This window comes from Pipistrellus kuhlii, unplaced genomic scaffold, assembly GCF_014108245.1.
Source record: "Pipistrellus kuhlii isolate mPipKuh1 unplaced genomic scaffold, mPipKuh1.p scaffold_m20_p_1, whole genome shotgun sequence".
In the NCBI taxonomy this organism is placed as follows: Eukaryota; Metazoa; Chordata; class Mammalia; order Chiroptera; family Vespertilionidae; genus Pipistrellus; species Pipistrellus kuhlii.
The window spans coordinates 78722827-78748989 of record NW_023425404.1 but is presented as its reverse complement, the minus strand read 5'-3'; the positions used below and the strand labels follow the sequence as shown (position 1 = coordinate 78748989).

At 40.1% G+C, this 26163-nt stretch overlaps 1 protein-coding gene across 1 annotated transcript; it reads right to left on the bottom strand.

The window, feature by feature from the left end:
* Positions 1-1039: 1039 nt before the first annotated feature.
* LOC118716016 (cyclin-Y-like protein 1) lies at positions 1040-25748 on the bottom strand. Its single transcript, XM_045585949.1, is given in 8 exon segments — positions 1040-1333; positions 2477-2639; positions 4222-4388; positions 8490-8609; positions 13079-13114; positions 20552-20583; positions 22031-22105; positions 25571-25748. Coding segments are annotated over 8 exon segments (882 nt in total). The 3' UTR covers positions 1040-1222.
* Between the last annotated feature and the right edge of the window lie 415 nt (positions 25749-26163).

Genomic DNA, 26163 nt, shown 5'->3' with positions numbered 1-26163 from the left:
TAACTACATTGATCTTTATTTGATACCTTCTTAGCCCATTTTTTAATTGGATGGTTTGTCTTCCTGGTATATGAGTACTTTATATATTTTGGAATGCATCCTCGGTGAATATGTTCTCCTATTCAGTGGGTTCTCTCTTCATTCTCCAGCAGGATAGCTGATATTTCTCATGTAACTGTATATGAGCAGCTCATAATGCTACAACCCCTCTTCTCTCCCTTATGAGCAAAAATAATAACTGCTAGCTTTTGAGCAAAAGAGGTGATATTTCTCCAGTTTTTGTGTTTGTAGATAAAAAGCTCCTAATGATACAACCCTAATTTTTCTTTCAAGACAGGAAAACTTACCTTCTGGGTTTTGAGTAGAAATGATATTTATACAGTCCTTGTACTTGCAGATGAGGGCCTCATGATAATACAGCCCCTCATTTTATCACTGAGTGCAAATAAGCCCTGGCTGGTGTGGGTAAGGTGGTTTTTGAATAGGATCAGTTAGGTGTCATCCTGTTCAGTGAAGGGTTGCAGATTTGATTCCCAGTTGGGGCACCTGCCCAGGCTGTGTGCTGGATCCCTGGTAGGGGGTGTGCAGGAGACAGCTGATTGATGTTTCACTCTCACATCGATGTTTCTCTTTCTCTCCCTTCCTTCCTCTCTAAAAATCACTTTAAATAATAGATTTGTTGGTTTTTGAGCAATAAGTTGATATTTTTTCAGTTCTTTTTGTAGATGAGGGGCTCTGATATTACAATACCTCATTTCTTTCTTAAGAGAGAAAATGTTTGCTGGGTTTTGAGCAGGAGCAGTGACATTTCTTTAGTCCATGCCCTTGCAAATGAGGGTTCATGAAGTTATAACCCTCTTATAAGAGAAGAATACCCACTCTGCTTGTTTTTGAGCAGAAAAGGTGATATATCTCCAGGTCTTATTTTTGTAGATGCGAAGTTCATGATGTTACAACCTCTCATTTCTTCCTTAAGAGAGGAAATACTAACTTGTTTTTTTGTTTTGTTTTGTTTTTTATTCTTTTTCTTGGATGGTTTTTGAGCAGGATGGTGATTTTTTTTAAAGTTCTTTACCTTGTAGACAAAAGGCTTATAATATTACAACCCCTCACTTCTCCCTTGTGAGAAATACTAGCTTTGTTGGTTTTTGAGCAGGAGCGGTAACATTTCTCCATTATTGTAGATGAGGGGTTCATCATATCAAAACCCCTCATTTTTAGTTTAAGATAAAATGGCATTGGCATGCTGCATATTAGTAAATTTATCACAGCTGTTAGATTCTTTTATAGCTACTCTGCACAGGTCTTTGTTTTCACAATATCTGGAAATGGCCTAGGAGAAGAAATGAGATAAAACTTAGGTATGTTAAAAATAAGAGAGTTCCAGCCTTCGCACACAAAAAAGCATAACTGATAAGCCACAGCTCCATTTTTTTTTACATGAATTATAGTTACTGTCTCTTTGGATAGCTGTGGTCTAAACTACTAGGTCCTTGGGATCTGCTTTATGGTAATTTACCAAGGTAAGTCATGTAGGGACTATGATTAGATTTCAGTGCAAAGGGGAACTTAGAGTTTTTTAAAGTTCCGGTTTTCTCAATGATGGCACCATAGGTTCCTAACAACAATATCTGCTGCCTACACACTTGGTTCCTTGAATATAATAAACATACACTTGGGCAAATCAGTGTTTACTCAGTTATTTAAATTCTACCCACTCTTTATTAGTGAGTGTATACTTTAAGCAGATTTTAATGAAATAGGCATGTGCTGTATTTTATTGAAAGGTCTAATGATTGAAGCACCGTAAGGTACTATTTCACTTGCACATGAAGTAAGGTGGTAACACATCTTATTCTAAAGTACTACCAAAGTAACACAGAAAATGTCCATTTTAAAAGTGTCCATTTTAGTTGTGAATAATTTTGTTACATATGAACCAAAGTCTCAAGTCATAAATATACTTTGTGCCATGTATTTTACAATTTTCATTAAAAACCCATGTACTTTCTATACCAAGTGTTTGAAACACATATTCTACAACCTAAATACAGTTCTCTCAGGTTAGCTTTGTCTAACAAACTCATGGGACTGAACTGTGAAATATACAGAAAAGACATGGATTTACAAACTGAGTTAAGAGTGGTAAGTAGATTATATTTGCAGATATGATTAGTGATACAATTGTAAGACACTGTTTATGTATGGTTAGAAAAAAGAACAGTTTAAAAAAACCATCAAAGACTAAATTTGATTGAAATTATTTTGAATCATGGTCACAGAAGAGATACATTTTTTTTTTTTTTGTAATGTGGGATTCTCAAGTAAACCATAAAAGATACCAGCAATATGAAGTCAAAGAGTTTATAAATCTTCAACATGTTAGTTTAAAAAAAAACCTTTAATTTTCCCAGTCACTACATAATATGACTTATTCACAGGTGTTGGTTTGATGTCCCGCAGAAAACTGCCTTACCTCTAGGTTCAGTGCTCTTTCTTTTTAAAGAGGAGCAGGTACAATAGGCAGTCCATGGTTACTTGCTAAAGACCGAAGGTCAAAATAGTATTGGGCATAGACACTGGCAGAAACATAAAGACGAAACCGCAGTAGACCTAGGTATTGCCTTTCCAACTCATTTCTGGGGGGAAAGGAAAACACAAAAGCAACACGGGACAATTTTCGTCAACGAGGCGATCTTCAAAATTACCCTTCTAAGCTACCAGGATGGCTGTAAATTTTGTTTTAAAACAAAAAAAGCTTACCTGGCAGTACGAATACACCCTGTGGAGAATTCAGTTACCAGGGCTCAGGGTGTGGAGGTCTAGCGGATTCAGGGTATGTCAGAGACTGGGTTCTGTGGCTCTAAGGCAGGGGCCAATTTTCTCTTGCACACCCAGCTGGTGCAGAGACATCCCTTCACATGGCCAACTCTTGGTCTGTTTCAGCCTAAACTCTGCTGTTTGATCCCAAGATGACTCCCTGAGACCCCAGCACATCATAAAGGCCTGTGAGCACCCAGCATTTGGCAGCTGGCCTTGGTGCACCCTGAGAATTTTTTCTGAGTGGCCTGAGACTCAGCACTGGAACCAAATCTGAATATGTATCAGTCCAGTGAACACCACTCATCTATACCTGATGACTCACTTAGTACCTACCTAACCCAACTTGGTACCGCCAGAGGCTCTTTCAGTGACTGAGCTAACAGGCAGCCTACTGGTGGAAGCAGGAGAAAGCAGATCTCAAAGTGGCCTTCTCCTGCCTTTTGGGCCTTTGCTTACCTCCACCAAAACTCAGTGGAAGCTATTCTTGGTGTATTACTTACAATAACCAAGCTATGGAAGCAGCCCAAGTGCCAATCAATAAATGAAAGGATTAAAAGTGGTGGTATATTACTCAGCGACAAAAAATAAATCTTGCAATTTGTGACAACACAGATGGAGCTACAGGGTATTATGCTAAGTGAACTAAGTCAGAGAAGTACAAATACCATATCATTTCACTTATACATGGACTCTAAAGTACAGTATAAATGAACATACAAAACAGAAGCAAACTCATAGATACAGAGATCAGACTGATGGCTTCCAGAGGGGAAGAAGGTGAGGGACTGGGTGAAAAAGGTGAAAGTACTGAGAAGTACAGATTTGTTATAAAATAGTCATAGGGATGCAAATTGAACCATAGGAAATATAGTCAATAACACTGTAATAAACTACATATGGTGCCAAGTTGTACTGAAAATATTGTGGAAAACACTTTGTAAAATACACGGTTTTCTAACCACCATGCTATACACCTGAGACTAATACAAAATAATATTGAGTGAGAAGTCTTATTGAAACAAATAAGTAATAAAAAAAAGAGGGGGGGGGGAAGAAGTGGAACTGGTAGCCAGACTCCTTTAAGAAAGCCATGAATATATTTAAAGTACTACTGTTCTCAGAAATAAGTTTGTACAATGGTTACCAATAACCACCAGGGAAATACATTTCAAATTATCACAGATTATTATAACAATAATACACTAAGACCTAATAATTAATGAGGAAGAATATGAATTATTAAAGTAAATATAGATTAAAAATATATGTAATTTTATGCCTACTTCTGTTCTCTGTGTAATGTAACCTTTAAAAATATTTCTTAATATGTAAACTTTATTGGAGCAAGTAAGTTATTGGAAAATGGTAAGAAAGTTCACAAAAACCTTGCTAACTCACATGTCCTTCACTGTAATGCCCTCGAAGATTTGGCAGAAGTCTGCATTGCTTACAGCCTCGTCCTGCACATACTTGGAGGCAAGAAGAATGGCTCCCAAAATAATTCTTTTCCAGTTAGTGGGGCAAATGTCGATCTCAGCATAAATTAGAAGTCGTTCTATGTAAATCTGCAAAGTAGAACACTGGTCTTTGATTCTATTTCAGGGTGTAAGTGCTATAATAAGAACTTAAACTTTCATCAGTTTTTGACATGCCTTTTATTCTTAGGTTCTAGAGAGACTGCTTGGCCAGCCAAAGCCAGAGGCCAAGAAACAGTTGCAAATGAGATATTGCTGTTGCCTATTTTGCCATGTGAATTTCCAGGCCAATTTTTGGTCACAGGAATGAATGGATATCTTAGCAAAGGACTTCCTGAAGAAATGTTACTATCTTTCCACTTGCAAAGGGCCCAGTGTAGACACTCAGGTGCCTACCATGTGCACTGTTTCACACCTGGCTGGTAGTTTTAGGGTGATTTTACATGGTACTTGTATATGTAAACCCCTGGTAATACTGACAACATTTGTATCTTCTTTACATAGTAACTTAGGCCTTTTGTGGCACAAGCTGAAGATAAATCCTAGCCATCAAGACAGCCCCCCAGTGGCTGCTGTGTGCTGCAGCAGGACAGGCAGTGCAAACAGGTGTGCTTGAGGCAGGTCTTTACAATGGTCATGTATTCCTGGACTTAGTGCTTATGTAAGAAACACATGCACACAAAGCATAGACCTTTCATATCCCCTAATCTTTATATCTCCATCACCATTTTATGAACTCCACCTCTGTCTTACACAACCTGAAGCTTAGTCAGTTCTGTTGGTTTCGGGTGGTAGCAGAGCTACCAGTCTCTGTCTCCCTGGTTCTCTTCTAAACCTGCCAGGGAGCTGGTGAGGTCTCACGATTTCTTCACATGTATTACATGTCTATTCTACAAAGAACTGGTGCAGTTAACAGCCAAATACAGATTACAGAGGCAAGCTGGGATTTGTTGTTATTTCAAAGGGTGCTTTATAGAAGAGTATGCATGTCATTTTACAAAAAGAAAAAAAGGCCGGGACCGGTTTGGCTCAGTGGATAGAGCGTTGGCCTGCTGACTGAAAGGTCCCGGGTTCAATTCCGGGCAAGGGCATGTACCTTGGTTGTGGGCATATCCCCAGTAGGGGGTGTGCAAGAGGCAGCTGACTGATAATTCTCTCTCATCGATGTTTCTAACTCTCTATCTCTCTCTTCCTCTCTGTGAAAAATCAATAAAATATATATATTTTTAAAAAGTCCAATTTAAAGAGTATATTCACTGCCCAAGGTTATCAGATTGACAGCTCTGATTTACTTTGCTCATCAAAGTCAACCGTATTTTTTAAAAACAAATGGTTATTGAATATTATGCATTCTTAGTGAAAATTTCCACCGACCCTCACCCTCCAAAAAAACAAAACAAAAACAACAACAAAACACACACACACACACACACACACACACACACACAAAACAGTGCTCTCAGATATCCTAAGAATGAACCTCCTTACAGACTTCAACTGTGTGCTCTATGGGAATAATGAGAGTCTCTTATACAACACTGGCAATCTCTCAACTTCCCATCATCTTCCCTGCAGACTTGGCATGTGCCATTACTCATTCATCTATGCCACATCCCCCCCTTGTGTCAGTGGAACTGAGATTTCTCTTCTCACTGAAACTCTTTGGCAGTGAAGTCAATCCCATCCCACTTCTGAAGAACACCTCCCACAATTTCCTCTTTTGAAGGACCCCCCCCCCACCGTCTGCCAGAGATTCTCCCCGATATGTGTTTACATGCCCTCCCCCCACAACCCCCAGAAAGCTTCCTCTCCTTTTGCTCACAGCAAATATCCTGATGCTGCTTCTCATCTCCCACTCTCCCCTTCACCCACTGTAGTCTGCCCCTAACAGCACAATGCTAAGATCATGGGTGCCTTTGCACACACAAACCAGTCTCTTCACCCAGCTCCATCCCCCAAGTATTCCCTAATGTCATAAGGGCACGCCATTTGCCTAGGTGCCGGGCCAAAACCTCCAACTGAGTTCTCCTGCTCCAGTCTGTTAGCAATTCTTGCAATCAGATCACCTTCCATTTGTCACTTCTCAGCTGTGTCACTGGCTTCTCGGCCCCCACTTGGCCTCCCAGGTACTATCTATTCTCCCCAAAGCAGCCAGAAGAGCCTCTTTAATTAAGAGCATTTTACTCCCCTACTAACTGCCTGCCAAAGGTTTCCCATCAAACAACTAAAAATGTAACTTATTCCCATGGCTTGGAACCTACAAAGCCCTATAAGATAGGACATTGCCCTTCTCTGTGCTCATGTCCTACATTCTTTCCCTCATTCCACACTCTGACCACACTGGCCACACCTCACTGTTCCCATCTCCAAATACGGCGCTTGTCCCCTTTGTCTGTCACAGAGCTCATCTGCCTCGGTTCAGTCATGTCAGGGTTCAAATGTTATCTCTTGAAAGAGGCTCTTCCTCATCATTCTATCTAAAGTAGCAAGACCCTGTCATCATTTTATCACTTCACCCTGCTCTGCCTTCGTGTTATTTAGTACTATCTCCACATGTGTCAAACACAAGGCCCGCGGGCCAAATCCGTCCTGCCAGGCCTTGCAATGTGGCCCGCACCGCGCTGTCATCACTGCACTTCGCTGCGTTTCCATCACAATGACAGTTTATGACTGTTCAGTAAACCATTCGGCCCACGATTTAGGCTGGATTTTAGATTTTGGCCCCTTCTCTGATTGAGTTCGACACCCCTAGGACTCTAAACTATTTATCTTTTTAATAAAAGTCACTTAAGGAAATGTGTATGCCTTCCTCACTAGAATATAAGCTTCATAAAAGAAAAAAGAAAAAAAAAGAAAAAACAACAACAACAACATCATCTCCCCTCTATCCTCAGCACTTAGACCTGTAAGGACTATCAGCACTGAAGGGAGAAGTCCCCAGGAATGACTTAGAGTGGTGGCAAAACCAGGAGAAAATAATAAAAAAGCCAAGATAGGTGAGGTTCAAGGGAGTGTGGTCAAAATGCTGTCAAGAAGTTGCTCATTCCATAAATAGCCACTGGATATCTAACTCTGTCACTATTCTATCTTCTATATACTTTTTATTTATATTCTTTCTCTGCATTGGAACAGCTAATCTTAATTTCCTATGGTAGCTCAGATTCATGCTCTAATTCCTTATATTCAAATGATTACTAGAGATTGCCCCTCTGCTGTCTCGCAGATGCATCAAACTTTACTCACCTACAAAGCACTCACGCTCTTCCAACCCAGATGCCCTCCTTTCTGTAACCCCTAGCTCTCCGTGTGAGAGCACCACTCCTGCCTTCCCCCAGCATGCGCTCAGCACTCCAGAGGGCTGGCAGCTCCATGGAAAGGCCTGTCTGACCCAGTGCCCACTGAGGGGTCTCTATTCAGAAGCACAGGCCGCCTCTCCAAAATGTTAACCAAAGGAGGAGGCAGTGACCCAAGTGCTCTTCCCTCAGACAAAGCAGGAGACTTTCCCCTTTAGGATTGCCCGAGGCAGGAGTGATACAATCCCCATTCCTTCTCACTAGAATGGACCACTCATTCCAAATGATACATTCTCTCCAGAGGAATCCTGGATGAATGACACAAAGGTCCTTACACGGCTATAGCTGAGCAGGCAACTAGCAACGCCCTTTCAGGTCCTATGGCACTAGAATCCTGGCAATGTCACAGGCAGGAACAAGAGGACAGCAAGGTCAGAAGAACACCCATCATCCAAGGAACAGCGAATTCAGGGTTCTAGTTCTCAGTCAGGACACAGGTTACAACTGCTCGGGAAATGCAGCCTGGGACTCAGCTTAGACCTACACTGAACCTGTCACTGCCTGGGAGGTTCTGTTATTGCCCCATCCTGCCCCATCAGCACACCTTGTAAGTGTGCCTGTGTGCACTGCGTGTGCCTATGTCTCCTGAGGTCTGGAGGGAGAAACCGGGTATCTTGCCCTCCTGCTGCCTTTAATAGCAACCGTTTTGTGGTGAGAAAAGCAAAGACATTGTTAATCATATTGATTATTAAGCTCAAATGTGTGTATTATACTTCCTTTGATACGTTGCCCTTAATAAAGTTCCGATGATCATTTCAGGAACCTACTTTTATTCGAAAAACAAGACCATTCCCTGTGGACAAGATGGAAAAGATGTTTTCTGAAAGAACTATCTTACCAAAGCTATTATTGCCCATTCAGCTGCTAGCTTTGTGGCACTGAAAAAAGGGTGAATAAATCTGTAAATACTTTCGGAATCAGGATTATAATTAAAGTATTCCTCTGGAACTATTTCTTGCTGAAAGGAGAAAAAATGCAAAGTAAGTATCCACTGGAAAAAAACACTTAAGTGCTTTTATGATAGTTTGTGCCCACATGCCCCTAATATTGTAATCTTCTGTCTGTGCCCACATGCCTCTTAAGATAATTTTGATTGGGTGACATGTCTTTTAGTCTTTTACATATAAACAGTAGGGCCTTAAAAAAACAACAGTGAGCCTTACAAAAAACAGGTTTGGCTCATCAGATGAAGTGTCCGCCTGCAGACTGAAGGGTCCTCGGTTCTATTCTGGTCAAGGGCACATGCCTGGGCTGTGGGCTCGATCTCTGGTGGAGGGCATGCAGAAAGCAGCTGATCAATGATTCTCTCATCATTAATGTTTCTATCTTTGCCTCCCTCTCCCTGCCTCTCTCTCCCTTTCTCTCTGAAATCAATATCTATCTATCTACCCTGTTTCTCCGAAAATAAGATAGTGTCTTATATTAATTTTTTCTCCCAAAGTTGCGCTAGGTCTTATTTTCAGGGGAAGTCTTATCTTTCCATACGCTAGGTCTTATTTTCGGAGGATGTCTTATTTTGGGGGAAACACAATATCTATCTATCTATCTATCTATCTATCTATCTACATAGATGGCCCTCACTCTCTCAGTTTATCACAAGATGGCCACCCCCACATCATCACAAGATGGCCGGCAGGGGAGGGAAATTGGGGGCAACCAGGCCTGCAGGGGAGGGCAGTTGGGGGGCAGGCCTGCAGGGGAGGGCAATTGGGGGGACCAGGCCTGCAGGGGAGGACAGTTAGGGGCAATCAGGCCAGCAGGGCAGTTGGGGGCAATTGGGCTGGCAGGGGAGCAGTTAGGGGGAATCAGGCAGGCAGGCAGGCGAGTAGTTAGGAGATAGAAGTCCTGGATTGTGAGAGGGATATCTGGCTGCAGGATTGGGCCTAAACAAGCAGTTGGACATCCCCCAAGGAGACTCAGATTGGAGAGGGTACAGGCTGGGCTGAGGGACACCTCCCCCCAACAGGTGCCTCCTGCAAGCACCCAACTGGGGATCAAACCCTCCATTGCCCTGATGAATTTTATGCACTGGACCTCTAGTGTGTGTGTGTGTGTGTGCGTGTGTGTGACAGTGAATCAATACCAACATACATTAAAGATAAGTACAGGCACAGCCTCAGAAAATTTATATGTTCCTTGCTTCTACAGAATTCTATCTAAACATAAACCATCTTTAGGTTCAAAAGTCTTATTGATCACCATGTTACACTTTTGGAATCAGCTCTGAAAATGTATTTTCAGTTTCCTGTAACCATCAGGTTCTAAGGCTGTGCTGTGCTAAACAGTGGTCACCAGCCTTATATTGCTATAGAGCATCTCTTCAAATTCAGTGATTTTGAAGTTTTTTTGTCATTCTAATTAATCCAAAATTTAAATAGCTGTTTAATTTTCTTCATAGAGATCTTAAGATATCTGTTAGATTTATTTACAAATATATTGTTTGATGTTACCAAAAATTTTCTTTTAAAAATATACATTTTGGGGGGAGGCATGTTGACTTACTTTAGCTTACTAGTTATACAAAGCTACAACTCAGTTCTTACTGACATATTTCTTTAATATTTGTTTTGTAAAATCATTATATGCAACATGGGGTGGGGAAGAAAACTTAAAGGAAGGTAATGTTATCTTCTAGCTGGAGAGAGTAATTTTCTACTAGTGATTAATTTTAAAGATAATCAGCATAAAATAAACACAATTGTATGAGAGAGAAATATAACCTCAATACAACTGGCACTTACTGTGAATGGATGTAACCTTTCATCAAAAATGTCCTATTTGCATCTCTAAAAAATAAGAAAGTGATTTTAAGAAATGAATCCAGGAATTGTTCAATATCTTAGTAACACACCTCCTGGGAGTAAATGGGTGGAGGGAGAAGCTTAACCTTTAACAAAGCCCTTCTACAAATTTTTCTCTCAGGTTCTGTAAGAATTTCCTGACCTCTTGTTACTCAGCACATCCAGTTATATGAAGTCTTTTCTATAATGACCAGCCAGAGCTGCCTTTATGAGCATTGACCTTTTCTAACAGGCAATGCTAGAGAACCAAATCAGTTGCCACTCCGGTAAGCTCACATTGGAAGACACGAACTTTTTATAAAGCAGTAGGGGTGGGCAACCGTTCACGTGAATATGAGATTCATGTTTTTCTCTCTGTGTTTTTTTTTTTCTTCTCTTTTTAGTTTCCTATATTATTATGTATTTCTTCTTGCCACTTTTTAAAAATATATATTTTATTGATTTTTTTTTACAGAGGGGAAGAGAGAGGAATAGAGAGTTAGAAACATCCATGAGAGAGAATCATCGATCACCTGCCTCTTGTATAACCCCTACTGGGGATGTGCCCACAACCAAGGTATATGCCCTTGACCGGAATCGAACCGGAGACCTTTCAGTCCGCAGGCCGACACTATCCACTGAGCCAAACTGGTTTTGGCTTTTTGCCATTTTTAAATCGACTGAGTTAAAAATTTGCCTTTTTATTTTAAAAGTGATCAATTTATTGATTTTAGAGATGAAGGGAGAGAGGGAGACAGAGATGAAGAGAGGAAAATGAAGAAAGGGAGAAGGGGAGGAATAAAGGGAGAAGAAGAAAGGGAGAGGAGAGGGAAAGGGGATGGGGAGAGGGAGGGAGAGGAAGAGGGAGAGGGAGAAACATTGGTTGCCTACCTCCTGCAAGCACCCAACTGAGGATCAAACCCTCCATAGCCCTGACCAGTAAGCAAACATGCCCGCCACCTTTTGGTGCATGGAATGATGCTCCACCAACTGAGCCACACAGGCCAGGGCAGTGAGTCTTCTTTTAAGTTTAATTTTCCACACTAATATACTCTGCTCATTTAATCAGTGGTTCTCCAAGTGTGTTTTGCAGGCCTCCGGGGTTCTCCTGGACTATTTCAGAAGACCTATGAGGCCGAACTATTTTTATAGAAATATTAAAGCATTGCCTGCATTTGCACTGACATTTTCAACCATTGTATAAAAGCAAAAGTCATGGTTTGTGAGCATGAGTTAAGGCAGGGGTACCACACTGTACTAGTAGTCATTTTATTCTTCACTGCCTCTTGTTGAAAAACAAATTCTGCTTTACTTAAGAACATCTTTGATAAAGCAGTGACAATTAGTAATGTTATTAAGGCTGATTCTTCATTTTCTATTCTGAATAAGAGAGAAGTACACATTAAGCACTCCTACATACTGAAATGTGGTTGTGTTAAGGAAAAGCACTTGGAATTAGTTGTGAGCTGAATGAGCTACTGTTTTCATTGAATAACATCTTTATTTGATAGAATGTTCATTCTCTCAAAACTGAACAGTGAGCCTGTCACTTCAAGGAAAATGACTTGTATATTTTTTGCCAATGACACAATTCAAGCTATCAAGCTAAAAATCAAGATTGGGGGAAAATTGTACCTTTTTGTGTGAGCTTGACATCTTTCAATATTTAGGCTTTTCTGGTAAGACTGGTGTTGATATGGTGCTAACAAAAGTGAGCTTTAATACTGTATAAAGAAATGTGAGCCAATACTTTCCAAATGACCAATGCATCATTTTAAATAATATCCAAGTAAAAAGATTCATTCAGTGTATAAGATATATGATTGAGTATTAATTTAACAGAAACCTCCTGCAAGTGCATACATATGACTTAAAATCCCACTGTAATTAATTTAACAAACCAGCACTTCTGGACTTCTGGTACAGTATCAAAGAATATCTATAATTATCTGAAGACTTTAAAAAACATTCTTTTCTAGCTATAAAGTGACATGAGGCTGAGCCTTCACATTGTTACATTGTTTCTTCAAAACAAGTTATTGAGATGACTGAAGTAATCACAAAGGATTGAAGACAGGGTATACATGAGAATCAGCTGTCTTCTATTAAATCAGGCATAAAGAGATTATATATATGACAATTTCCACTCCACTTTTTGTTGTGGAAAATGATTATCTTTTGTAAAGAATTATGTTAATGCTATGGCTCCTGGGGAAACACATGGCCGTGACTGGAGACATGTTTTGTTGTCAGAATGTCGCTTGGGAGGAGTGATATTGGCGTCTAGTGAGGAGAGGCCAGGGAAGCTGCTACACATTCTGTACCACACAAGGCTGCCCCTACAACAAAGAACTACCTGCTCAAAATGCCAACGGTGTATAAAAAAAGACATGTTTCAACATACAAAGGACTTATTTTAGATTTCTAATACAATAAATATCAATATAGCTCACATAAACAAATATTCTTTGGATCCTCAATAATTAAGCATTAAGAGTCCTAAGACAAAAACAAATGATTCACTTCAATAAAGTAATAAAAGCACTATATAGCTTACTCCAATAATGTCTATATTTCTCACCTAACACTACACTTTATATCTTATATGTTTATTAACTAGAATAACAAGACAGGTTTAAAAACTCACCTGTTCTTTATGTGGTAATATATTGCTAATGTCAGGCTGAGGGGGAAAAATGTAATAGTTGATTTTATGTTAGGTCTGAAGACTTTTTGTTGTTAATCTTCACCCAAGGATATTTTTCCATTAACTTTTAGAGAGAGTGGAAGGGAGGGGGAGAGATACAGAGAGAAAAACATTGATGTGAGAGAGACACATCGATTGGTTGCCTCCCGCACATCCCCAACAAGAACAGGAGATGGAGCCTGCAACCCAGGTACATGCCCTTGATCGAAATTGAACCCAGGACCTTTCAGTTCACGGACAAATTCTCTATCCACTGAGCCAAACTGAATAGAGCTGAAGACATTTTTAAAATGTGGTAAGGGAAGACTTTCCCAGCTGCCCAGTGGCTATGAAATCCTCATTCAGAAGAGTATAGCATGGGCACTTTTCACCTTGTAATTCTTTGGCTTTAAGCAAAATTAAGAAAACAAAAATGCTAGAGAATATACTGTTAGAAGAGAATCATTGATCAGCTGCCTCCTGTACACCCCACACTGGGGATTGAGCCCTCAACCCAGACATGTGACCTGACAGAGACCTCACTGAGCCACGCCCAACTGATTTTAAAATCACAGAATTGAAGCATATAAATTGAAAAGAACCAATGAACTTTTGATGACATTTAATTCAAAACCCATTTTATGGAGAAGGTAGCCAAGGCTTAAAACTGACTTGCTCAAGGCCCCACCAAGCGTGAGAAGCTGTTCTCCTTCTCCTACACTCTACCAGGCAGTGTGGTTCCCAGGTGTGACTGTGCATTGCGATCATCAGAGGAGCTTTAAAAACTGCCTAATCCCACCTTGAGATAATCTGATTTCACCGGCATTGGGTAGGACTTGGGATTGTTTTGAAAGCTTCTCAGGTGATTGTAATGTGCAGCATAATTTGAGAACAGATGAATTAGCGTTAAAATCAGAATCACTGGGTATGCTTTGCTCCATATAATACACCTCCCATCCTTCCTCAGCTTATCAAAAGGCTTGCAAGAGTGTATGTTAGGGGAGAGGGAATGGAACACATCTGTTTGGAGACACGTATTTTGAAAAAAGTTGCTAAGTGATTCTAACAAGTCTCTCCCACCCCATTGAGAATGCACTACTACCCCATAACAAACATTTTTTCTAAACCATTCCTAAAAGCCAATTAGCTCTATTTTCTCAGTAAACGTGTATTTCATCAATAGTAAATGTACTGAATGATCCATTTTCAAATCTTGATGAGAGCAAATTAAAAGTTATTGTACTTCCAAAAATAAGACTAATTTGGAGAACAAAATAGCATAACACCTACTTGTCTGAGCAAAGTTAATCTTTGAAACTACCTTTGAATTATATACTGTAACACCAGAACTCTTTGAATTCAAAAGAAGCTATGGAATAGGGCAGAGTGAAGTGGGTTTTTTTTTTTTTAACTCATGGATTTAGTGTCCTGGATGAATAAAAAAGACTAAATGATTATGCGATAGCTGCCAAAGTTCAGGACTTTAGGTAGAGATCGGGCTCAATTTTTGCTGACACACAGTTTGATCTCAACAGTTGTTATAAGTGAGGGAAGAAACTTATATTATTATGATTGTGAACTTGCTATTTTTAAGTGAAGTAGAAGTTACTGATAATTTAATTAACAAAAAAGCTGGTACAATAGAAAAAAATTAAGTTTATAAATAAATTATGTTTTAGGACTGAAAAATAAAATTAGAAATGAGGATTTTAATATTTTCAGGTAGCATTTTCCAAACTATGTTCTGGAATATCAATACTCATATCCCAGGGAGACACTGAAAATATTCCTTGGACACCCCAATGGGATTCAGGAAGCCCTACATCCTAGTTTGGTTTAATTTGGCTTTTAAATAAGCTTAAAAGATTCATCTTAAGTGACCACCCCTGATGGTCAGTGCACATCATAGTGAATGGTTGAGCAGTGTTAGCCTATTATTAGCATATTATGCTTTGACTGGTTGAATGGATGACCAGACAACAAGCTTTTATTATATAGGATGGATATATATATATATATATATATATATATATATATATATATATTAGATCTATAAAATTAAAATCTCAGTTGGACAGATTTTATCCACAAAGAAATCAGCTTGAAAATTTTTCCTTAAGACTGGTTTGATGCCTTTTTCCTGGAAGGAGAAGTGAATTTTAACATAGAAATAGTGCAGGAAAAAAAGTATGCAGGGGGAAATCTTACAGGAAGCAATTGAATGTAAGTGCAGATGCACTCTGGTGCCAGTGGGGACAAACTGTTCTTCTTCCAAGAGTAGTTTCCAAGGTGGTACACATTGTTTCAGGCCTGGATCTCATAAATACTTAAAAAAAAAAAAAAACCCAATCTCTGAAAAGGACAATCAGATGAAATTACATATGGGTAGGATCCTTTTAGCATCAGGGTCTGTCACTGAGCCCTGGGCAACCTATTTGTACTCACCATTGCAGGGTGATGCTAACATTAGGCTGGAAAATTGTGCTGTCATCTAAAAATATTGTTGAGCATGAGCTGTACTTTTCCCTAAGGTGACCAGGAGACACCTGAAGAGTTAGGGGAATAGAAGGAAATATCACAGTAAGTTAAACCTATAAAAGTGTGTTTTATTCCTGGTTAAAATGTCTAATAATTAAGCATTACAACTGTCCTCATACTCTATGAATGCTTTATGAATGCGTTAGTACCGTATCATGTGCAGCTCTGTGGTGAACCCATTAGATGCTCTAACTTGCAACCATGAGATCTGAGGAAGGGGTCATATAATCCAAGTTGGCAAACACCAATGATAAATTCCCTTTATAATAATGTAAAATATTAAAAAATAAGACTTCAGTGCTTTTTGTTTTCTTAAGAAATGAAAAGCAGATGATATTTTTATTTCTATTCTTTATGTTCTACATTAAAACATAATTTTTAGGTAATATTGAAGGAAGAGCATTTTACTGAAGTAAATGAAAGCCAATAGTAACTATTAGTTCAGGAGACAGTGTGACAAACCACGTGTATGTGTGTCAGAAGTGTGTGTGCTGGGGCTGGCCTATGGCTAACAAGCTCGGGGTCAGAGTTCTCTCTGGGCCTCAGTTTCCTTATCTTAAGAGCATCGTTTTAAGATTCTCTCACATACAACACCCAGATAAAACAACTCTGAGAATTTCACTCTCACTTCATGTTTAATTAAGACTACCATTATATTACCCAAATGAGAACCTCAGAGAACACTTCACATTACGTCATTCTATTCTCTAAGTTGCTTGACATTCATCAAGACCCTGCATCATCATGCTGCTCTCTGACTACAAGGCCTTTTCTTCCTCCCTTTCCCAGCAAGTTCATGTCCCACTTCCCACCCACCTCCGAGACACCTCTGCCGGCAGCCACACTTCACAACTTCTCCCTGCCTCTGCATTCACACACCCGAGATCCTACGCATTACATGGTCTCAACTGCTTCCAGGGCAGCCCCCTCATAAAAAGTGAGCCTCTCTAGGGAAAGCAGGACTTGTACTCCCCTTCTACCTCCAACTGCTGAGCACAGAATCCAGGGCAAGTTAGGAGTCCAACAAGTGTTTAACTAAGTATTTAAAATCAATTACAATGGGAAGGTAATTGATACAAACTGAAACTTATCTACTGTGCTATCAGAGAGATGACAGGAAATTTTTGATAACCTCTAGAGAATAAATTAATTTTAGAAGTATTCATTTATTTTAAAAGTATTCATTTATTGATTTTCAAAGAACCCAACAATATAACAATAATAAAGTATGGAAACAGCCTAAGCCAATGGTTGGCAAACTCATTAGTCAATAGAGCCAAATATCAACAGTACAAGGATTGAAATTTCTTTTGAGAGACAAATTTTTTAAACTAAATCTTCTAATGCCCCTTCTTCAAAATAGACTTGCCCAGGCCATGGTATTTTGTGGAAGAGCCACACTCAAGGGGCCAAAGAACTGCATGTGGCTCAGGAGCCGCAGTTTGCCAACCATGGGCCTGAGCTATGTTAGGACAATCCTTTGAAAGTAAAACTAATCCTAATAACTGTAACTAGTTGGAAGTAACAGTAGCATTCTTTAACATCACAGAACCCCAACAATTTTAATATTCCTGGTTTGGTTAGGGGCAAAATGGCACCAGATGTTAGATCTCAGTCCTTGAGTTCAGCAAAGAAAGAATTTAGAGCCAAGAACTCAACTTATAAGGGAAAGTTTATGTAGAAAGTCACAGAGGTAGAAGAGAGCCAGCTGGCCTGCATGGATTCAGGGAACAAGCTACGGAGGCAAAAGAAGGGCCCTTGGAACTGAGGAAAAAGAAAGCAAGGGGATACCTGGCCGGGGAAAGGAGAGGGGGAAAGGCACTGACTGACTGTAGAGCAGCAGTCACCCACCTTTCAGACTCATGGAACACCAGTGTCTGTGGGCCACCAGTTGGTGGCCACTCTTCTAGAGAGAGAGTGAGTGAGTGTGCGTTCACTGGGTCCTTTGTCTTAAGAGTTTTTATCTAAATGTAGAAATTTTAGGGGAGGTCATAAGAGAGGATCTCAAGAGAATATTCATGAGCCTTCCAGGTGTCCCTTCAGGATTGTGGTCTCCACTTACTGTTCAGTGCCAGGGCAGGGGATGATTGGTCCTGAGGCAGCCATGGCATTGCCCGCCTAGCTGGGCGGCTTTCCTGGGCCTGGAGCTGGAACACAACTGAGGCCTAGGTGTTATCTCTAGTGTAACCAAAACCCTGTCTCTGTGGTCAACAGGCTGAGGCTTTGCTCCTCAGATCATTTGATGCAGATCAGAACCTCATTGTCCTGAGGGCTTAATGCTTAAGGGAGTGGTCGTGCAAGGGCTTGAATGGGAATCATATGAGGCTAATTCTCTGGCCCCCTCGGTCTTCCTCTAAGGAGGTCAGTATGCTGGGGGAGCACAGTTCAGGGGAGGGTCTGAGCCAAGTGTTCCAAAACGTCAGGATGTATAAACTGCATGACCGTCCATTTGCTAGGGGGGGAAAGGTCACTCTGGGAGCAAGGTCCCACCCTACAATATTTAGTTTCCCAGTTTTGCCTGTTGCTAGGCAGGTCAGATTTTCTGCCCTGCTGATATACTTGGCCTATTCTTCCTAATTGCCTACTATAACAGTTATGTTGTATTTTAAAACAAATTCACATGAGCCTACCTTCCTCATCTTATATAAGAAAAGCCTAATATGCTAAGTTTCTAGTCAACTGGTCATCCATTCAACCAATCAAAGTGTAATATGCTAATGATAGGCTAAGGCCACTCAACTGCTTGCTCTGATGTGCACTGACAACCAGAGGTCAGTCAGTCAACTGGTGGGCCGGTCGCTATGATATTCACTGATAACCAGGGAGCAGATGCTCTGACCAGTAGGTTAGATTGGTGCTAGGGTCTGGGCAATTGGGACTGAGCAAGATGGGCCAGACATACCCTGGAGCCCTCCTGCAGTCCTTCCCTGACTGGCTAACCTTCTGTGTTCCTCCCTGGCCCCGATCACGCACCAGTAGGTTCTCTAGGCCTAACCTGTGCCTTCTCGAAATCCAGGACCCCTCAGGGAATGTCAGAGAGCCAGTTTCAGCAGGTCAAACCAAGGGACCCTACTGGTGCATGAATTTGTGCACTGGGCTTCTAGTATTAACATAAAATAGCTTTCATCATGCTCTCATGCTTTCCCATTAGTTTCCCCATAAACACACAAACAGGACAGGGAGAAAATATAGTTGATATATTTGAAAATATAGAGCATTTAAAAATTGCCAGTAGTGAATAGTCAGAAATTTCTTTATCTATCTATATAAAAGGCTAATATGTTAAGTGTCCTTCCCACCTTCTGACCAGTCGTTATGATGAGCACTGATCACCAGGGGGCAGACGCTCAAGGCAGGAGCTACCATGATACCATAGAGAAATGGCACCACAGACTGGGCATCCAGAAAGCAACATTCAGCTTCCCCCAAATGGGACACAGGTCCCACCACCACCCTGGAGTGATAGTGCACCAAATTGTAGCCAACACTGCTGAGACCCCCATGATGCAAAATGCAGCCTGTAGCCCAGCCCAGCCTGGAAACGGTTGTTGTGGGTGCCGGGTAATGATGTCACATAGCAACGCTCAGCTTCTTCTCCCTAGTGACTAGCCTCCTTAAAGTTCCAGGAACACAGATGGAAATATTTTACACTTTAACCAAATGTATGTGAAGCGTTTTCCAGTGCCTCATCTCATTTGATCCTCACAGAAGTCCTGAAGTAGGTAGATAGGAGACTTGGTGAAATCTATTTTTTTTTTTCATTAGCCAGAAAATGGAGATTTAGAAAGCTTAAAAACTTGACCCAACTGAAAAGAAGAAAGAAATGGTGGACCTTGAAAATTACTTCAGGTTTTCTCACTGTACAGAGTATAGTCAAACACTGCTACAGTTAAATATTTTACCCTTTGTTCTCCCTGCATGATTTACAATAATAATCTGTTTCATGTTGATATTTACTACTGTGTTGCTGACAATTACCTGAAAGAGAAGTTGGAGTGCTTCACTGGACTGGAAAAAGTTTAGTTAAATCAGAAAATATGAAAACTCATTCATATATATACTTTTATTCTAAACTAGAAGCTGGGTGCACAAAATTCCTTATGAGAGGGGGGTCCCTCAGCCTGGTCTGCACCCTCTCGCAATCCAGGACTCCTTGGGGGATGTCTGACTACTGGTTTAGAGGTTAGAAAAAAACCTGTCTGACTGTTATCTTTTTCTGCCATATTACTAGATAATTAGGTACAAAATGTGTTATTTTTGAAAAATGGGAGACCAGCCTACTTGCTGCATTTGGCTGTGTGAGATTGTGTTGAGCAGGAAGAAGGGGGTGGAATATCCTGGCGAAGTGTAGAAATGCTCAAATTTCAGTAATGTTTGAGAGAAAGAAGGAAGGGTATACCAGAAAGAGGCATGGCCAGAGAACCCTATGGCACAGCAGTAAAAAAATAGTCATAATAATGTAAACACTGATTCTGATTTAATATAAACCATGATACATGTTAAGGGGACAGAGGGAGGGAAAAATAAGGCTTTGCCGAAGTGAGAAAGTTAGCTTTCAGCTGCTATGACAATTAAGTCAATAGATAGTATTAAAAATTGACAGCTATTTTATTATTCATTTTGTTAAAAATCAAGATTAAAAATTAAGGTAGATCTTTATACCACAACCATTTATTGACATTTAATGTAAAGTCAGAACTCCTTAAAAAATGGGCATTACTAAGCCAAAAACTTTCCTGAATATGTAAGTTTAATAATTAAGATAACAGAAAAGATTTAGAAAATCTATCACAAAAGGTCTATGCTAATGATGTTAGGTCCATTATATATATTTAAAAATCATGGCAATTTTTAATTCAAATTATTAATTTCTTAACTTTTCAACTGTTTACTTACATAGTATGAGTAGTTCTTCTTCTTTTCTCGCACTAAGAATTAAAAAAATTTTTTAACTGATCAATTATGATACAAATGCTATAGGAAAACAAAATTTTGTATATTGAAAGATTACCAACATACAAAATATGCCATTTTATTCCATTTTTAAAAATAATTTCAACAAAATTTATAAATAAATCACCTGGCAAGATGAGACCCATAAAGTAAAATCTTAAAACTTTTACTTTTCTGACCTAATAAAAAAATATTCTATATTAGGCACAAATAAAAGTCTCTCCATGTACAAAAGGGCAAAGCAAGTTAGGTCAGTGAGAAACTTAGCTAATAAAGAAGCTTAAATGTTGTGCTTCTGAACCACTACTCAATTGTAGTTTCTAATTCTACATTTATACCCACTCTACTTAATCATCAGTTGAGAGTTCTAAGAACCTGCCAGGAACCTGGAAGCATCCTGAACCACTGACTGGTAGTCAACTAGGATATTTTATTAAAAAAAATATGCATGGAGGGCATATGCTGGTGGGTAGGGGAGACCAGGAGAGGGTCAATGGGGGGAAAAGAAGATATATGTACTACTATTTGTAATATTTTAAACAATAACAAAATAAAATAAAAATAAAATAAAGGAAAAAATAAAAATATATATGAATGGGTCTTTACTCAATTGCTAAGTAACTGATCCAATTTAAATTTTACAATGAGTGTGGCTAACCTAACTAGACATATGTACAACACACAAAATCGTTTTGCTCTAACAAAGATCAGAAGAAAAATAAAAGCTCCAAAGAGGGTCTTGGGCTGTATGTTTCCCACTCTGTCTCCTTTGACGCAGGACAGCATCATAGGTATGTGTTCCTTAGGACTGAGACAGGTGCATGGGATAGCTTTTCCTTTACTGGCTCGCCCTCTCTCCACAGGTGAGCAACCATGGCTCTGGAAGAAACTGAGAAATACAGCAATCCTAACCAAAAATGATCAGCTTCAGATAGTCAAAATGCACACATACCATGAAAACACATGTTAAAACCCCATTTTCTATTGTGCTGCATGGCTTCACTTCTTTTCCTTCTGCTTTCATAACCAACTGAAAGATTTGATCATATATGCCTTTTTAAGCAAGTAAACTCAGTTGAAAATAACATTAAGAAAAATAAGCAGGCAAGCAGAAGTATCAAAATCCTACAGTTCTGGTTCTGATCCTAACACAAACAGGACACAGGAAATTATAGAGTTGCGCATGCTCGTGCTAAGCTTCTGGGAACCCCATAGGGCTCTGATCCTCTGATGCACCCTGGCAGCAGTATATAGGGTGAGAGAGTTTGAATAGCTTAAGGATTCTAGATGTGCGACAGGATACTTGGTTGAGTGATATGTAAAATAAAGCCAAAATCACAAATTCAATCCTCATATATAAACAACTGATATTTTTGATTTCTTCAAATAAAAACCTGTGACCTAAATTCTATCTTGACTTACCATCCATTTGAAATTTCTTCAGGAAAATTGTGCTTGCCGTTGGAATGTCCGAAGGGATTAACTCTAAAACCAACTCTATATGGAAAGAAGAGAAAAAGGCATACTAATTTAGTTGAGTAAAAAAATACATAATTTTAAAAATAGCTACACATCACTTTTAATCACTTATATCAGTAGTAGAGGCCCATTGCACAAAGATTTGTGCAATAGGCCTTCCTTCCTCTGGCTGCCAGCACAGTTTGCCTCCATCACCCAGGACCCCGCTTCACTCTGGCCACCACCTTCAATTTTTGCTCTGGTCATAGCCTTCAGTGTTTGCTCAGGCTGGAACTCTGCTCCTGCAGTTCCCTCCATCCCTGCCCTCCCCCTCATAGAGGCATCCCACCCAACCTGGGCCTTCTGCGCCTGCATATGAAAATTAACGACCATCTTTGTTGGGTTAATTTGCATACTTGCTCCTGATTGGCTGGTGGGTGTCATGGAGGTATGGTCAATTTTCACATTTCTCTTTCATTAGTATGGCTTGGGAAGAGTTTTTAAGTAATGGTAACAATCTAATTTTAGTAAAGGCAACAATATAAAAATTCTACAGGAAAAATTCAAAATTGTAGAATCTTTCCATATATGTGGAATAAAACCAGGCTATGTCTTCAACTTTTTTAAACTTGCACCTAAGAAATCTCTGAATCATATACTAGTATGTGTTTCTCATCTTCTACTTTATCAATTAGAGTCATTCCCTTTTATTTTGATATTATTAGCACATTCCAGAAAGTGTTAAGAAGCAAATTATGCTACGGCCAATTAGTGTCAGATACCTGCTAGTATATCAAATATGCCCAAATCATATGAGCTGTTTTTGGCAAATGTTTTTTGTACATTTAGGTTAATTCTAACTCCATTCAAAAAATGAATTTATTTAGTTGCAGCTTACTTGAAGCTATTCATCATGGCACATTTAAAAAGATAGCATAAAAGCTCAATGCTGTCAAAATCAGTTTGGCTCAGGGGATAGAATGTCGGCCTGCGGACTGAAGGGTCCCAGGTTTGATTCCTGTCAAGGGCATATACCTTGGTTGCTGGCACATCCCCAATGGGTGGTGTGCAAGAGGCAACTGATTGATCTGGTTGATGATTCTCTCTAACTGATGTTTCTACCTCTCTTTCCCTCTCTCTTCCTCTCTGTAAAAAAATCAATAATATATATATATATATATATATATATATATATATATATATATATATTTTTTTTTTTTTTTTTTTAAAGCTCAATGCTCTACTCTACTTTCATGGTAGTGACTTAAACTTTCATCAAAGTGATTTTTAAATTCTGCCCTCAATTTCCAAAGCTAAAGTTTCACTTCTTCCTTTCATGCCCCATGATTAATTTGAGACTTCAATAAGAACAAGCCTGGACCTGATCCTAGGGCTGCTGGTACAGATGAAATGCGCTGTAATTATGTAAAGATAAGTCTGCCTGCAGCCCACCTTGCATCAAGGTGGGATAATCTTCTATTCTGGCAAGAATACAAAACAACTACTTTTGAATTTTAATAATAGAAAGCTTTTTTTACACATCAGCAAAATCTCATTTGGCACATCTATCACCCATGTCAGCCTCTTTCGTTCAGCAGCTGTTACATGGTCATTTCACATCTTTAGGTCTCGATTTCTCCAGCAACATCAGAAGGAGAGTATTCATGAGGCTTTACTTGCAGTTAGAAGGGACAAATAAGATATACATGTGAGTTGTAAATCTTAAAAGAATTATACAAAGCTCCTATTTGGGTCTCTCATTCAACACAATACATCTACCAACTGTTTATAAAACCACTCAGAAGCTCACCTACAGCACAAGCAGAAGTTTTCACAGGTAATCACTTGCTTTTTGTTTAAAGGTGCACAATATGGAGTCTTAACCCCTAAGACTTACTGTTACAAATTAAAGCCTAAATTTATGCTCCTAATTTGTTCTCTCCCCCCCCCCCACACACAATATTTGAGTATTCTGAAGAGAGAATACTTTTCAGTTAGAAAGCCATATCCACCCAGGGGAATCCACTAGCTACTTTTAAAGAAATTAAAAGCTCAACTGAAGTTTAAGTAGAATAAGAGCTACAATGCATTTTCTCTATGAAATAAAGAAATAATGGGGTTTAACATCTTTGTGAAAGAATGTTTTTTACATTAAAAAAACACTACATCTTGCCTTGGCTGGTGCAGCTCAGTGGCTAGAGTATCAGCCAGGTTGAGGATTTGATTCCCAGTCAAGGGCAAGTACCTAGGTTGCAGGTTCATCTCCAGGCCCTGGAGTATGTGTGTGCAGGAGGCAACCAATCAATGTGTCTCAAATCAATGTTTTTTTCTCTCTCTTTACCACCCACTCCTTCCACCCACTCTAAATATCCATAGGAAAAAAATATCCTCCAGTGAGGATGAACACAAACAAAACAAAACAAAACAAAAAAACACAGTCTTTGTTAGCTACCTTGTTACCCAGAATTATTTTAAACCAAATATTTCCTCTTTTCTTCCTCTCCATCATCCTCCACTCTCCCCCTCCTTCAACCCTTTAGGCATCTGGTCTTTAGAACCTTTTCCTCAACGTTCTTACAGTTAAACAGGCATCTACTGGCAGGAGGGGAGAGGATGGAGAGGGAGCCATGGAGACAAATATTCTTGTACATGACATGGCATCTTAACTCCCAAGACTTTATGTTACAAATTCAAGTCTAGAGTAATGTGTTCCTCTCTTTTGAAACTTTTGACCAGCACTTTTGTGAGCCACCTCACCCTTCCTTTAGAACAAATAATATGAAAGTGAAGTCTGTTAAGTCACTGAAGTAAGACTGAAGACATATTTGTGTCAAAGTAGATATATTAAAGCAATCAATTCTGTGGGTTCTCCTTTGTGTAAAAAATAAAAAAATGATTCTCTGCAGCACTGGCATAACATTTCACATCGTGCAGCAATTTTAAGTTCCTTCTCCCACCATTTCTTTCTGTATTCAAATTATAGTTAGAGGAATAAAACAGCTTCTATCCAGGCAATTGAAAACAGCTTACTTAAAAACACCACATAGGTTCTATGTTAGTTATCTATTTTGAATTTAAATAAAAAACCATAAAATCCTTGCAGCTGAACTGTCCCGAACATCAACTATCTTAACAAAATATACCCAAAAGCTTTCATGGAGTCCCAGGAGACACCAAAACAGAGCCATGCATGAACAGGAAGAGCCTCTGACTGGAGTGTCCCAGGCTGAGTGGGGAATAGAAGAAAGAACCAGGGGTTTGGGTAGTGAAAGGGGAAGAAACTGCTCAGACATGACCAGAAAAGAACATGGGGTGGAGATGCCAGGAAGTGCCAGCTCTTGGAAAGCGGCTCCAGGCAAGGGGGAGCCTGATGGTGACTCCCTTCTAGGGGGTTCTGGGGTCGGGTGGGGGGGCCAGAGTATGCCTGAGAGCATCAAACACCTGCCACCTCCTTACCTTTGGGCGTTTCCAGGTCACCGAGCTACAGTGCAGGGTGGCCCACACCAGCTTGGAAATTCAACTCAGCAGGTTCCAGGGCAGTTGGGGCTGGTGGTGATGCCACTGAGTTCCTGGTGCCCGCCTCACAGACACCAGACTCATCGTCCCGATGCACCCACCCAGAGTGCTGGCCCAGCTTGGGGCTGGCATTGGACTTCGGGCAGCAGGCCAGGTTGTTCCCCATAGGAACTCCCACTCCTGGCTGCGAACATCACCTTAGCTCAACAGTCCCCCAACCCCCACCCCAGCCTGACCAAGCTCCCTGCTGCTGCCTTGGGCTGGTGTCAGCTGCTACTGCCTCCACTGAGTTGACTAGCCTGTGAGGGTGGTAAGCAGCCTGACTTACTTAAAAGATGCAGTGATCAGGCAACTGCTGAGAATCAGGACCACTTCAAGAGGAGAGCAAAGCCAAAGCTCCTCCTTCCACAGTTGCTTCTCACCTGAAGGCAGTTCTGGCACCAGCCAACCAGCACACATTCTGTGGTCACCTGGTTACAAGGGACCAATGATGTCCAGATTTCCCTCCATGCACCCACTTATAGAAAAGGCAGTGGTTCAGAATGCTCCCCTTCCCCGCCCTGCAGCCCCTCCACCTCCCC